This window comes from Helianthus annuus, chromosome 9, assembly GCF_002127325.2.
Source record: "Helianthus annuus cultivar XRQ/B chromosome 9, HanXRQr2.0-SUNRISE, whole genome shotgun sequence".
NCBI classification, from domain to species: domain Eukaryota; kingdom Viridiplantae; phylum Streptophyta; class Magnoliopsida; order Asterales; family Asteraceae; genus Helianthus; species Helianthus annuus.
The window spans coordinates 120,706,635-120,722,132 of NC_035441.2; the positions used below are offsets into that span (position 1 = coordinate 120,706,635).

Genomic DNA, 15,498 nt, shown 5'->3' on the forward strand with positions numbered 1-15,498 from the left:
TGCTAATGGCTCGTAGCCGGCGTAGTGAATTGAAAGATGGCGCAAGGCCGAAAAGATTACATATAGCATTTGCGCAATTGTTGCGCATTCCAAGTTCTTGGTAAGATGTGGCCATCTAAGGTGCGCAATTTGTAGGCCCCTTTGCCCAGGACCTCATGAATCAGATATGGGCCTTCCCATTTAGGTGCCAATTTCCCTGGACGTTCCGCATTTGATGCTTCATTGTCGCGAAAGACGTATTCCCCTGGGTTGAAGGTACAAATGCGAACCCTTGTGTTGTAGTACCTTTCCAGCTGGGTTTTGTATTTGGCCTCTCTGATCCTTGCGATTTCGCGTCTTTCTTCTAACAGGTCCAAGTCTAGACGCCTTTCCGCTTCATTGTCAACTGCGTTGACCGCTGTCATGCGTGGCGAAGGCAGGCCAATCTCCGCCGGGATTACCGCCTCTGAGCCATAGACCAGGCTGAAAGGGGTCTCGCCGGTACTTGTCTTTGGCATGGTCCGATGAGCCCATAAAATACTTGGAAGCTCATCAACCCAGCCGCGCCGCCTTGTTCCTAATCTGGCCTTTATCCCTTCGACGATGCATTTGTTCACACTTTCCACTTGTCCGTTGCCTTGTGGGTGCGCAACGGAGGTGAAAGTGTGTTCAATGTTCATCTCCTTCATCCAGCTCTTAAGATCGTCCGAAGCAAAGTTGGTGCCATTGTCTGTCACGATCTTGAGCGGGAGGCCAAATCTGCATATGATGTGCTCCCATATGAACTTGCGCACAATCATAGCTGTGGTGGATGCAAGGGCTTTGGCTTCTACCCACTTTGTGAAGTAGTCGACAGCTACTATGATGAACTTTACGGCGCCGGGAGCATCCGGGAAAGGTCCCACCATGTCAATTCCCCATTGTTGAAAGGGCCATGCGGTGGACACGGGGATAAGATCATTTTTAGGGCGCAGCGTTTTTGGAGAGTGCCTCTGGCAAGAGTCACACTTGCGGATCTCCTTCATTGCGTCAACATGCATACCCGGCCAGTAGTAACCGGCGCTCATGATCTTCGCGACTACCATCCGTGGCCCGGAGTGGATGCCGCAAATCCCCTCATGGATTTCCCTTATCAGATAATTCGCATCCTGGGGGTCCACACAGCGCAGTAGTGGTCCCAGGAAGGATTTTCGGTACAAGATACCGTTGTTCATTTCGTACTGTAGGGCTTTGTTTTGGATCTTTCTTGCTTCCGCTTTGTTTTCGGGAAGCACCCCTTCTTGTAAGTATTGGATGATGGGGGTCATCCACGATGTTTGCCCTGTTTCGATCACATTCACCTGTCGCAGCACTACTGACGGGTTCTTGAGTACCTCTATCCTTACATCCTTGGCGAGATGTTGAAAGGAAGTCGAGGCGAGTTTGCCCAGGGCATCTGCGGGCTTGTTTTCTGAGCGATTGATATGTATGACTTTGTGGGTTTTGAATTGTTGGAGCAATTCTTTCGCTTGTTCCAGATATAAAGCCATGACTTCTCCCTTCGCGTCATATATGCCATTTACTTGACTGGCTATCAGGAGTGAATCAACATGTGCGCGCAAGTTTTTTGCTCCCATCTTGATGGCGAGGCGTAAGCCTGCCAGAAAAGCCTCGTACTCAGCTTCATTGTTGGTGTTTTTGAAGTCGAGCTTAATGGCGTAAGTAAACTCGTGCTTTTCTGGGCTTACTAGACGTAAACCTGCTCCCGCGCCATCTTCATTTGATGCCCCGTCAGTGTAAAGCATCCAAGTTTCCTCTGTATCTTCTTTGGGAGTCTCTATCATCTCGCATTCTTTGATTTTATCAGCCGGCACTTCTGTGATGAAGTCGGCTAGAACTTGACCTTTGATTGCTGGGCGTGGCCTATACAAGATGTTGTGGCCTCCCAGCTCAATGGCCCACTTCGCCAATCTGCCTGACGTCTCAGGCTTCTGTAGTATGGTTCCGATGTGGAAGTTTGTCAGCACGGTTATCACATGCCCGGTGAAGTATCGGCGCAGCCTCCTGGAGGCATGAAGTAGCGCAAGCACTAGCTTTTCCATCGTGGAATATCTTGTCTCTGGGTCTGTGAGTACCCTGCTGACATAATAAATCGGGGTTTGAATTCCGTTTCTGTCCACTAGCAACACGGACCCTACTGCCTTATCCGAGGATGACAAGTATAGTACAAGGGGTTCTTTCTCAAATGGCGCCGTAAGGGTGGGCAGTTCAATCAGACATGCTTTCATTTGTTGAAAAGCTGTCTCTGCCTCCGGTGTCCACTTGAACTCTTGCTTCTTTACACAGTTGCGCAGTGTACTGATGAAGGGATATGACTTTGCGGCGTGATTGGAGAGAAAACGATTTAGCGCGGCCAGCCGGCCGGCTAGTCGTTGCATTTCCTTGATGTTTCTCGGTGAGGGCATTCGTTCTATAGCTTGTACCTTCTCTGGATTCACCTTGAAACCGCCGTTTGTGACAATGAAGCCCAGAAACTTCCCTTCTTCCATGCCAAAGGAACACTTGGCTGGATTTAGCTTCATATTTACGCTGCGCAATGAGTTGAACGTTTTTTCGATGTCTTTTAACATTTGGTCCTCCTCGGGACTTTTCACCACTAGATCATCGATATAAACCTCAATGTGCTTTCCGATGTCACCTGCGAAGGTTTTGTCCATCAAGCGTTGATATGTCGCGCCTGCGTTCTTCAGACCAAAAGGCATCTTTGTGTAGCAGAAGATTCCAAGATCTGTTCTGAATGCTGTCTTGTCTTCATCTTCTAGCTTCATCTGCACTTGATGGTATCCTTTATAGCAATCCAGAAAGCACTTCCATCGGTATGGCGCGAGAGAATCTATTTTTTTATCGATCTCAGGCAAGGAATAGCAATCCTTTGGGCACGCCTTGTTGAGATCAGTGTAGTCTACGCACATGCGCCATCCGCCATTTGATTTTTCGACCATCACAGGGTTCGCCACCCAACTCTGATATCTTACCTCTCGCAAGATCCCGGCTTTGAGCAGCTCACATGCCTGCTCGTTCATTGCTTTTGTCTTGTCTGCCCCTAGGCTGCGCCTTCTTTGGACCTTTGGCTCGACAGATGGGTACGTGTTTAAGCAATGCTCGGTGATGTTGCGCGGGACACCGGTCATGTCTGCCGGCGTCCAGGCAAATATATCCATGTTTCGAAACAGCAGTTGCTTCAGACGTGTTCTGATGTCCGTCGAAATGGCGTGGCCAATTGTCACGGTCTGCTCGGGGTATTTTCGGTTTAAAACCCATTTCTCCGGCTCAGTCGTGGAGACCTTTGCCGCCTTTGTTGGGCGTAGCTCTTCAGTTGACATTACTTCTTTCTTGGCGTATATGATTGCGACTCCTGTTTTGGTTGGGAAACCTATTGCAGAATGAGGCGTTGACGTCACCATGTTTAGCTCGCCTTGTGTTTCCCTCCCAAGAAGCACATCATGCCTCGATTTCACTGGCATTACCATAAAGTTCACATTTGTTGTTCTTGAGTGTTTCCCGTCAGAGAGCGTGACGGGGAAACTGATCTGTCCGAGAGGAAAAACCATCTCGTTGCAAAATCCAGACAAAGGATAGTCGACAGGTTCGAGTCGCGCTTTATCCTCTTCATCCAGCTGATTGAAACATTGTTCATAAATGATGTCGGCAGTACTTCCCGGGTCTATGAATATGTAGTCAGTTTCATAATGCCCGATTATGCCGGTGATGACCACAGGACGTGTGGCGCGAGGTCCGCCACGCACTACTGGAAATACAACTTGCTGCTCCTGCCACGAAGGTTCATAAGGGCGTTTGCCTTTCTCTTTCGCGCTGTACCTGGGTCCGTTGACCATGTGAGTCTCTAGTCGTCGGACCTTTTTGTGGTTACCTTCATCATGGCGCTGGAGTTGACGGGTTTCCTTGCGTACATTCTTCACTAAATGGCTTAGTTTGCCGCTTTTGAGCGCTCTCTCGATTTCCTGGCGCAAGCTGTAACAGTCGTCGGTTAGGTGCCCTGAATCTTTGTGAAAATCGCAGTACAAGTTAGGGTCTTGCCCTTTCTTGTTTGTCATTGGCCTTGGCGCCTTGAAATCGACATTCTCCGTCATCAATACCTCCTTTGGAGTTTTTGTGAGCGGAGTCCAGTGTTTGTCACGATTGTCGTCTCTGACTGCTTTCTTGTAACCGATTCGGTCAATCGTTTCTCGCGCATCTTCTCTGTAACGTGGCCTGTCGTCACGGCCTCTTGGTCTCTCAGACTTCCAGTCATGACTCTTGTATTTGTTGCGCTTGTTGTTGTTGTCGCGCGTACTTCCTCTTGAAAATCAATCTTCTGGGTAGTAGCCCTTTCCACCAGCAAGGGACTCCTCAGTTTGCGCGACGATTTTTGCGGCTTCCATCAGTTTATCCCACTCCTTCGGCATTCCATCTTTGCCTGTGATGGTTCTAATGAGACTATCGCAGCGTATAGCCTTTTTGAAGTGACAGCGCATGAGTTGCTCACTGACGCCGCCTATTTCCAGGCACTCTTTGTTAAAACGCGTGATGAAGTCCTCCAGAGCTTCACCATCTCTTCTCCAAATATCTTCTACTTCGGCTGTGTCGCGTTGGTAGCGACGTTGTTGGCTAAAGTAGCTTAAGAATTGCGTCTTGAAATCTGTCCATGACTTAATCTTTCCGGGTGGAAGGCTGTCAAACCAGGCGCGAGCCGCTCCGGTAAGAGTTTGAATGAACAGGTGGCACCACATGGGCATGTTCCAACCTCCCATGCAGCCCACACTCGTGAATGTTCTGACGTGATCGTCTGGGTCAGTCAACCCATTGAATTTCCCAACGGTTGGGGGTAACTTCTCTCGTGAGAGCGGTGCGAGTGCGATTTTTGGGATAAACTTGGAGTGCTCCGCAGCTTCCGCTGGTCTGTATGCCAGGCGGAAATCTCGTTCAGCTTCTTCTGTGTAGCCAATGTGTTGTCTTGGCTTATAGTACTCATGGTTTTTTGGTAAACGATTGAAGACTGATGATTCTTCGTCACCTTCCCATGTAGGATCATATGGGTCGGTTTCTTCCCATTCATTGTTCATGTTGCGCGGCGTGAGCCGGCTGTGAACAGGGCCTCGTTGAAGGTTCGACGGATATTCATAGTAACTATCCGTTTCCCCTCTTGTATCGCGCGTGTCTTGTACGCTTAAACGTCTTGTAGGGGGAGGCCTGTTGGTTCTGCCTTGTAGATTGGCTGGTGGTGGCATTTGGCGCACCCCTGACTCGGAGGGGTGACCAAGGACGGTTCTGCCGTCAAAACTGCTTGCTGCGCGATGAGCGATGAGCGATTGGTATGCTGCATTGATAGTGGCGATGTTCTTGGCATACCATGAGGCTGGGGTTTCGCCTTCTGGTAAGCCAAGTAATGCAGATACATTTTGAGGTGGCGCTGAGTTCGAAGGTCCTTCTCCGTTTCCTGGGGTGACCACTTGTGTGATACGGGTGAAGCTCCCGCGCGGACCCCCAGTATTGTTGATTTCGACTTCGCCGATTTCTTCGATTTGTTGGGCTTGGAAGGTTTGGACTCCTTCACCCAACGCCGTGTTAGAGTTGGTTTCGAAACCGAACTCTGGGATGATTCCTTGACCAGTCATAGTCGAAGGAAAGGATGTCAAAAGCTCAAATAAAAGAAGATGAGGGTGGTTATAGAAAAAATCGGTGGGCGCCAATGAAGAAACAGTGATCTAATTAGGGTATTAATTAGAAGGGTTTATGTTCCTATCATAGAGGTTAATCTTCTTTGAGGTATTTGAGCTCCGACTGGTAAATCAACCTGCAAAACAGAACACCGTTACTCGTTAAGAGGGGAATGTGGGGGTTTCCCTCTTAACCAGGCTCCGGCGTGAGAATAAGCGACTGCTTTGAGAGTAATTAAGTATAAAGAGTGAGAGCCAAGGGAATAGAATGTTTAACCTGAGGAATGAAGGTCTCTATTTATAGCCGGAGAGGTATAAGAGGTTGTGGGCTGATGGGCCTTGGGCCAGAAACGGACAACAACGAATATGCTCTTTGCCTCGCTGGCCTCGACCGCTTAGTGGCTTCTAGATGCTCGTCGGTGCTGGCGCACCTTGATTGGAGCCACGTGTCATTGTTGTCGGCCTTGTTGTCCTTCTGTCATCAGCAGACAAGTGGAGATCGTGGGACAGTTGTCCCCGTCTCTTGATTGGTGCCATGTAGGCGTCCTTGTGTACTTATCGTCAGGGGATCGTGGCGCACGATTGAACAGAGCCTGCTGGACGCTCATTGGCTCTTTTTACTGCCACTTGTACCCTGTGTACCTCTGTAGGTAACAACGCGTCTTCCAATGGAGAGGATTTTGTTTGATGGCAACTAACCCGCGCGGGGCTAGTGTGCCCATTTATACCATTGTTTTTATGCTAAGTGTTGATGTCTGAGTTTATTATGTGCTCTTCCTCGCGCGGGGTAAGTCATAATGTGATGTGAGCTGCGCGAGGTTGTTATTATCAAGTTGTTATGCTAAGGAGTATGGTCTCACGTGCAACCTGTTATGAGGTTTGCGCGACTTTTTGGGACCATACCCCTTCAGACCCTGAGTTATAAGGGTGAAGCGGGTACCTTCACAAGCCAAAAACTTGATCCCGGCTCAAGGGTGGATCCAGGGGGTTTCGAGAAAGTCTGAGAACCCTTTCAGTTTGAAAAAAAAATTATAAAGAATTAGTAGAAACCTTGTACAATTTAAAAAAAATTAGCCTAGAATCAATGATAATCTACTAAAAAAACCCTTTGAAAAAAAATCCTGAATCCGCTATGTCCTGCTTTATAACCGATAGCAAATTGCTACGGTGTATCAAAGCATCCCGATGAAGCCGATTGTTTTAACCCGCCGTCATACCTAAGTCACTAATATTATCACTTTATTTAGAGTAAACTTCCGTTTTACTCCCTGTGGTTTGGTCATTTTAACGGTTTTGCCCCAATCCTTTAAAAATAGACATTTTACTCCCTGATCTATGAAGCTTATCTCTATTTCACTCCCTGCCCCTAACGCCATCCAGTTCAACTGTTAAATCCTGGTTCAGATCTGGGATGGGAAAAGACTAAAATGCCCCTCATGTGAGGGGCATGTGACCAGGATTTAACAGTTGAATTGGATGGCGTTAGGGGCAGGGAGTAAAATAGAGATAAACTTCATAGACCAGGGAGTAAAATGACTATTTTTAAAGGATTGGGGTAAAATCGTTAAAACAACCAAATCACAGGGAGCAAAACGGAAGATTACTCCTTTATTTATTTACTTGTGGACAAATTTATATGGAGGAAACGGTGTCGTTTTGTAATACATAGTCAAAGGTAAGGCTGGCAAATCGTGTCTTAACAGGTTTAACAGGTTTCTGACGGTGCGCACAACATAAGTTTCAAACATGATTACGACTTGTTTAACTACTTTCTACCTCATGTTTATAAAACAGTTTTATGTTTTATGTACAAAGATGAATAAAGAAAGATCATAGAATTGTAATTTTAATTATTTTAAAAATTAAAAAAGTCAAAAGGTGTATTTTTCAGTCAAACAGGTCTAATCATGTCTTAACAGGTACCCAATTGCCAGCCCTCCTTAAAAGGTCCACATAAATTTGGTTTATTATTAGAGTGATAATGATAATAACAAATAGTTAACTATTTGAGCGGGAACACATTACTGGGTTGGAAACAGCAAGTATGTGCGCGTCAGCGAATTCAACGTAACCCACGCGCCCACCGCCACCAAACTTTCACCGGCCGTTGTTACACCGACACTTGCTTTGGAGTAGTTAGAGCGTGTGTTACACGTTCCTCCGCACTCGAGTAAACCTTACTCATACAACAGTAATGTCTTTCAACTACCCTAATGTCACTCCTCCATGTTCCATGTTCATACGTACTATCCCCTTTTAGTTTCGCACATGACCACATGACCCCCTTATCTTCTCAATAATAAGTGTTTGTTTGTACTACTTTAGAAACTATCCAAAGTCGTATAATTATTACCTATCTATTTAATGTTATATTGCAACTTTTAGAACTAAGGAATAGATTTATTTACCAAAAGTTTTGTACAATTGAATACCCAAAGAATGATATTATGAAGTTTTTTACTAACTAGAGTTTACAGTCTAGTTGTTTTGCCAGGTTTTAGGTTAAACCATGAGCTAAACGGTTAGTAATGGTTTTCGACCATTGTAAACCAAAACCAACCCATTAAAAACTAAAACTGAACCAAAACATTTTTTCAGTAACGGGTTTGGCTTTAGTTTGTCCTCACGATTGGCTTATAGGCCCGTCATACTAAAATTTGCATAAGTATGACAAAATAAGGATGCGATAATGTTCCAATGGTTACAACTTAAAATACACACATTTTTATTGTATTGTTAAGCAAAGCATAATCATGTGTGTGGTCTAAGTTTAAGTGGTTAAAAGTTCAAGTAAACATAAAAAAAACACAACCTAAAAACCTATGGTCTTGTTCGCTTTTCTGGACCAGATTTGAATATAAATCGTAAACCAAATCATTTGGTACAGTTTTGAAAATTCCTAAACAACCACCAATATTTTTATATAATCCTTTGTGAAGACCAAACGAATGACTGTTTGAATGGTTTTGTGGTTTTAAATCGAACTATGAACACTCCTCACCATAGTTTTAGCAAAAGATGTTAGATAAAATCTTAATCCATTTAAAAGTAGACTTAAGGACACTAATCATTGATTAGATCCTTAATTTTCGTGTTTTAAAACTCAAAAAAAGACAGTAACAACTTTATACTATAGAGATTTATAGTTCTTTTCGGTTTTTATCTATTTGATTTAAAGCATTTACATTAGATTATTTATCCTCACTGTCTATAATTTAACTGAATCCATCTTTATCTCTAAATTTTGTTACATCCGTTAAAAACTCATGCATCTCAATTTCCATATTTGTCCCTATTCAACTAAAAACTCCACATTTCATTCCAGTCTCTTTCTTTCATATACAAAAGTATAAAAAATGGATATTAAGAGTGAATAATGAATCCCTAAATATGGTGAGATAAGGCTTATGACCATTAGGTCATGGGTTCGATTCCCATAAGGGGGTTTTTCCCAAATATATTGGGTTTCCTCCTGAATTGGTGTATAGCCATTATTGCCTAGTGGAGATGGATATGATCGGGTGGTTTCCCTAGTGGCACGAGGATACTCTAGTGATTCGTCAGTGATCCAAATTTACCGTTCAAAAAAAAAAAAAAGTGAATAATGAATCCCTAAATATGGGGAATTGGAAGTAAACCACAACTTAATCCTTATTTTTGGAATAGGATAAAGTATCAAGTTAAATAAAAACCCTATTAAGTTTTTAACCATAAGGGGCTGTTTGGCAACTTCTGAATGATTAAGTGTTGAACCAGTAAGAGGTCTGAACCAATTAAGTGGTGAACCAGTAAGAGACTTGAACCATTAAGAGTCTGTATAATGCTTAACCGTTCAGAGGCAAATGTCTGACCAATTCAAATTAGAGGTCTTAACAATTCAGACTCAGTATAATGCTTACCATTCAGAGGCAAATGTCTGAATCATTCAGACACCTGCTCATGAAACAAACAGTCTGAACCATTAAGTGCTGAACTAGTAAGAGGTCTGAACCACTAAGAGCTAAACAAACAGCCCCTAAATGTTTTTTGAACAACTTTTTACCTTTAAATACCACATAACCCTACACTTGCAAGGATTTGCACTCATACCACTTTTACGGATTTCCACTATTACTAAAGCTAATATTTGAGGCAATGCATTCCTTATGGCTCAATATCTCTCATATGGACAAAACATAACACAATGTTAATGATATTTGAGATCGGACGATACTGGTATGATAAGTTAATGATTCATTACATTCAACTTAGGGCATGTTTGGCTAAGCTTTTCAAAACAACTTATTGGCTTATTGACTTATCAAAAAGCCAATAAGTTGTTTTTGTGTTTGGCTAAGCCAAAAGTCCTTTTAGAAATGGCTTTTTGCAAAGAAGAAAAAGGAGGTTTCAAGAAGTCACAATATTGTGACTTTTTGGCCAGCTTTTAGCTTTTCAAACTACAAATTACCAATATACCCCTTCTTTACCCCCCTTATATCTAAAAGAATGTCCATTTTAGTCATTTTACATCAATAAGCTAATCCAAACAGTTTTTTTAAAAAACTCTTTTTCAAAAAGTCCTTTTCTCAAAAGTCCTTTTTAACTATAATAACCTTAGCCAAACATACCCTTAGTTTGAAATTTATAACCGTCCTCTTTTGGCCAAAAAGGGAAGTTGAAGGACACAAATTAAAAAAACAAGTTCTCTGTCTTTTTAATTCCCAACTTTAGCTCAAAAAACTCACACCCCTCTCTCTTTCCATCTCTGCTCAGAAGTCATAATCCTGTCACTCAGATGATATTTTCCCTGTGTTCACAGTTTACCTATTTTTCAAGCTTCCTTTCATGTAAGTTCCTTTACACTTTTCTTCATATGCTTCAATTTTCTTGCTAATGGGTCGTTGGATGCTTCATTATTCCTCTATTTTCAGCCATTGTTAAAGTATCTTTACTTGTGTTTATTCATCCCATTTGATGGTTTTATCTAATTTGATGATTAGGGCTTTTCTGGTTGATCAGTTTCTACAGTTGCAACTCTTCTTATTTTCTTTATTTCAAGAATTATCTTGTTTCTTTCTTGATCATTGAGACTTCAACTCAAAATAACAAGTTTATAGTGATTATTAATTTTTTTATTTTAGATAAAGTTTTGATTTTTATCTTGTTTCTTGATCATGGAAAGTTATGAGCCAGACATTTAGCATTTATTGCAGATTCTGTTTGTTTGTTTGTTTGTTACCTCAACTTGTTATACTTATATGTTCTAGGTTAAAGATTATTGTGATTCCATAGCATTTTCAAGACATACAAAAACATAAAAATGGTACAAGGGGTGAAAACAAAGATCAAGAAAAGCCCATCTGTTCAACTTAATTATGTAATTGATATTATAGAGATTAAACCATGGCCTCCGTCGCAATCGTTGAGATCGATTCGCTCCGCTTTGATTCAATGGGAACATGGCGAAAAAAATTCGGGGACTACGAAAGCAGTGACTCCTTTACTGGTTTCTAGTTCTGGTGTTGGTGATGGTAAAATTGAATTTAATGAATCTTTTAAACTTAATTTGACGTTGTTGAGAGAACTGTCGATTAAGGCTGGAGACGGTGATGTTTTTTTGAAAAATTGTATAGAGTTTAATATGTATGAACCGCGGAGGGATAAGAGCGTAAAAGGCCAGTTGTTGGCGACTGCTGTTGTGGACTTTGCGGAGTACGGTGTTGTGAAAGATGGGTTGATGATTAGTGTGCCTATGAACTGCAAGAGGGCTTTTAGTAATACGGTTCAACCGATGCTGTTTTTGAAGATTGAAGCGTTTGACAAAAATAATCGTGTGAGATCTGCGTCAATGGATAGAAACTCGTCTGAGTCGGTAGTGAACGGGGAACATGTCGAAGAAACCGAGAGTACTTCCGTTACTGACGATGACGTTTCCTCACAGTCTTCCATGGCTGCAACGTCGTTGACTTCAAGGCCAAACGTAAGTTCAAATCCTCAAAAATCGGTTGCTGAATCAGTGGCTGAAACAGATGAAGATACGGGCTCTGTGACGGCAACGGAATCGCGGATCGGTGATGTGGTTGGCAAACAATCTTTTATATCAAATACAGACGAAAGTCAAAATGAACAAAAAAGTCAAATCATGGGAGATGAGCCCAGCATAAGTGGCGATCGATTTAGAAAGGTGAAATCCACCGGTTCTTCGTTGGATTCAAGCTATAACAACGGATCTTGGAGGTCTAGTAAGATTGGGGAAAAAGTCAAAGATGTAAGCAAATTGCAACAATTGGAGCACAAAGTGCAAAGTCTCGAAGGTGAGCTTCGAGAAGCTGCTGCTATCGAAGTCGGTCTTTACTCAATAGTTGCGGAACACGGGAGTTCAATTAGTAAAGTTCATGCACCAGCTAGGCGTCTTTCGAGGCTGTACCTGCATGCATGTAAAGAGAATTCTCAATCCCGGAGAGCAAGTTCCGCAAGAAGTATTGTTTCAGGATTAATTCTGGTTGCAAAAGCTTGCGGAAATGACGTTCCAAGGTACTTTGTTGTGAACAAAACAAATTCCTTAAATACTATGGATATTATTTAGTTAACTATACACCGTCGCTTTTTAAACACAGGTTGACTTTCTGGATGTCAAACTGTGTTGTACTGAGAGCAATCATATACGTAACTTTCGAGCAAGAGCACAAAGCGAATTCTTCAAGCAAAAAAAGGGGTATCAAGGGTAATATTGGCATAAAATCTTCACTCAAGGGTAGAATTGGTATTCATGGAATTCCTAATGAGTGGGAAAACCCTTGTAATTTTACCTCAGCCCTGGAAAAAGTTGAATCTTGGATCTTTTCACGAATCATCGAGTCAGTATGGTGGCAGGTTGTTATATAATCACATTTTTTTTATTAAGATTTTAATTTCTTTTTTCTTTTTGTTACAAGTGGCAAAATGGGTTCAGGTTAAAACGTATAATTTTGGTGCGTGTTAGACCGGGTTGGGTTGACCCGACACACAAACGATTAATATATCAAAAAATATTACATTAGGTATATTATTAAAATAAAAGATATAATTTTTTAGGAGGTTGTGAATATTTGTAAGCACTTAAAGAGACTTTCACCACAATTGATCTGTCTTTTTAGTTATTTTTGACCCATTTGACCATTTAGAGATTAAATATAACCCAAATGGGCATACTTGATGACGACGATAGAGATTATATATATATATTCCTAACTTGATTCTCTTGTTGAATGTCGCAGACTCTTACCCCATATATGCAATCTGCAGCCGCAAAAGCTATCGTACGAATTGTAGATTCCGAATCTAGTAAATCCTCTAAAAAAGCATCCACTCCACGTAGTCAAGAACAAGCAAACTTTTCAATGGAGCTTTGGAAGACCGCTTTCATGGATGCTTGTGAAAGAATCTGTCCCGTTCGAGCTGAAGGACATGATTGCGGTTGCTTGCCTGTTCTTTCTAGATTGGTAACTTCATTGAAATTTACAGTATCTTAATTCATATCACCAACCGGTTTAGATGTGCTTTATAATAGTTTTTTTCTTATTTTTTTATAGGTTATGGAACAATGCATGGCTAGATTAGATGTCGCTATGTTCAACGCAGTTCTTCGTGAATCTGCTGACGAGGCTCCAACCGACCCTGTATCGGACCCGATCAGTGATGCGAGAGTCCTTCCTATTTCATCAGGGAAGGCAAGTTTTGGTGCCGGTGCACAACTTAAAAACGCGGTCGGTAAATTAAGTTAACGACTTCATGTGTCACTTTGAACGTGTTATTTAGCGTCGGTTAATGTGTATTTTTTGGTCGAATACAGATAGGAAACTGGTCAAGGTGGCTGACGGATCTATTTGGTATCGATGATGACGATGTGTTTGACGACGAGAACGATGACGTGAGATCAAAAGATGACGCGTCATTCAAATCTTTTCATCTCCTCAATGCATTGAGTGACCTTATGATGCTTCCTAAGGATATGCTTTTAAGTAGCACAGTTAGAAAAGAGGTTTGCTATTGTGATGATAAATTTACATTATTTTCTTCTTTCTTTCACAAACCTAATTATTATTATTTTTTTTAAAATACGTGGAACGGATCGTAATCCTACGGATTCGTGTTTTATAACGTTCAAGACGGAAGTTTCAGTAAGATAAACAAATTCGTATAAATTTTGGCAGCATAACGGCACCATCACAACTTTTATTAATACCGAAAGAGTTTACATCATTTAAGCTCATGGAGAGAACACGTGTGTTCAATCTCCAACTTCTAAAAACTTCTCCTATCCAACGCATGTCTTTCTGTATATAAGCCTTACACATGCGTTGGGAGCTAAAACGCATGACTCATGCGTTTTACACATATCAACGCATGTCACATATGTTTTGTAACAATCAACGTATGTGTCAAGTCAAACGCAACACTCATGCGTTGACTAACTCATTCATCTATCTATCTAACAAATGCATATACAACACACACTCTGTCTAGCCTATTCGCACAGTAACGGACACACAATAATGCATTAACAATTTTTTTTATTTGAAGGTATGTCCTACTTTTGGTGCACCGTTAATAAAGAAGATACTTGATACTTTCGTCCCTGATGAGTTTTGCCCGGACCCCATTCCTGCAGTGGTGCTTGAGGCCCTAGATTCAGAGGTAAGTTCATCTAATTAATGCAATTTAAATACAATTTGAATAACTTAACAATAAAGATTTCTTACACTAGTTAAAGATTGAACTAATGTGTTCATTCATTAGTATTGACCTGGTGTCGGGTTCAATTTTTTTTTTCCTAGGATTCATTTGAGGGTGGTGAAGATTGTGTGACCAGTCTCCCATGTGCAGCAGCTTCAGTTGTATATCACCCTCCACCTGCGTCTTCAATCAGACACATACTAGGAGAAGGTGTGAGCCGAACTCAGTTGACCCGCAGTGGGTCAATCATGAGAAAGTCAAACACGAGTGATGATGAACTTGATGAATTGAGTTCACCCTTGACTGCCATCATTGATAATTCTCGGGGGTCACGTGCTACAAGTAAGACCATCTGGAGATCGAAGGATACGGGCAGCCAAAGTAATCTTCGATATAAACTCCTTAAAGAGGTATGGGTTGATAACGAATAGTGATTTACGTGAGTTTTGAAGGCTGTGATATTCTGAAAAGATGTGAAAACGTTGGATCAAAGGCGGATGTAAATATTTACAAGCATATGGAATAAGTGGGCAGATCATATTTTGTTATTGAGTGAGTGTTAGCTTCCTGTTTACCAACTCTGAAGACAAATATTATTATCTATCAAGTTATAACTTGTAATGGCCTTCCTATGATGTATGGTATGTGCAATTATGTAATTTTACGTGCGCTATATGAGCAAAGCTCTTAGCATAATTTTCGACGCAAACCAGCAACAGTAGCAGGGTTACTTGGCATTTGAAAACACCTAGTGTTATTTGTTGGTGCATTTTCATTTGCATGGAGTTGTTTTTCCTACCGTTTTGTGGCGGCACTTAGTTACCAAGTTCAACCCTTCATCAATTATCTTGACGGCGGTTCAATTGACTCGGGCTTCAAACATTTCGCTCATCACACTTGTCAATGTTTAATTTATGTGTGCATGAAAGTCCATACAACTTGGTACAAAAGTTGGTGCAGTTTAGAGTTTTGATATAAAATAAAAGGCAACCCTTCAAAGAAGCTACAAATACACACTTTTGAGAATTCCATCTTCCACCAAAGAAGACTCTTGGTGAATACACATTTGTAGATTTCCATGAAAGTAGGCATATCATTTAATTGCATTATAGTCAAGTCAATGTCTTGA

General features: G+C 41.8%; 1 protein-coding gene across 1 annotated transcript; it reads left to right on the forward strand.

The window, feature by feature from the left end:
- The first annotated feature begins 10,369 nt into the window (after positions 1-10,369).
- LOC110878422 lies at positions 10,370-15,052 on the forward strand. The gene is made up of 8 exons (XM_022126723.2): positions 10,370-10,501; positions 10,922-12,188; positions 12,272-12,527; positions 12,911-13,135; positions 13,226-13,399; positions 13,486-13,674; positions 14,217-14,330; positions 14,471-15,052. The coding sequence occupies exons 2-8, from the start codon at positions 10,975-10,977 to the stop codon at positions 14,798-14,800; spliced, it is 2,502 nt and encodes an 833-aa protein (XP_021982415.1). The 5' UTR covers positions 10,370-10,501; positions 10,922-10,974; the 3' UTR covers positions 14,801-15,052.
- Positions 15,053-15,498: the final 446 nt, after the last annotated feature.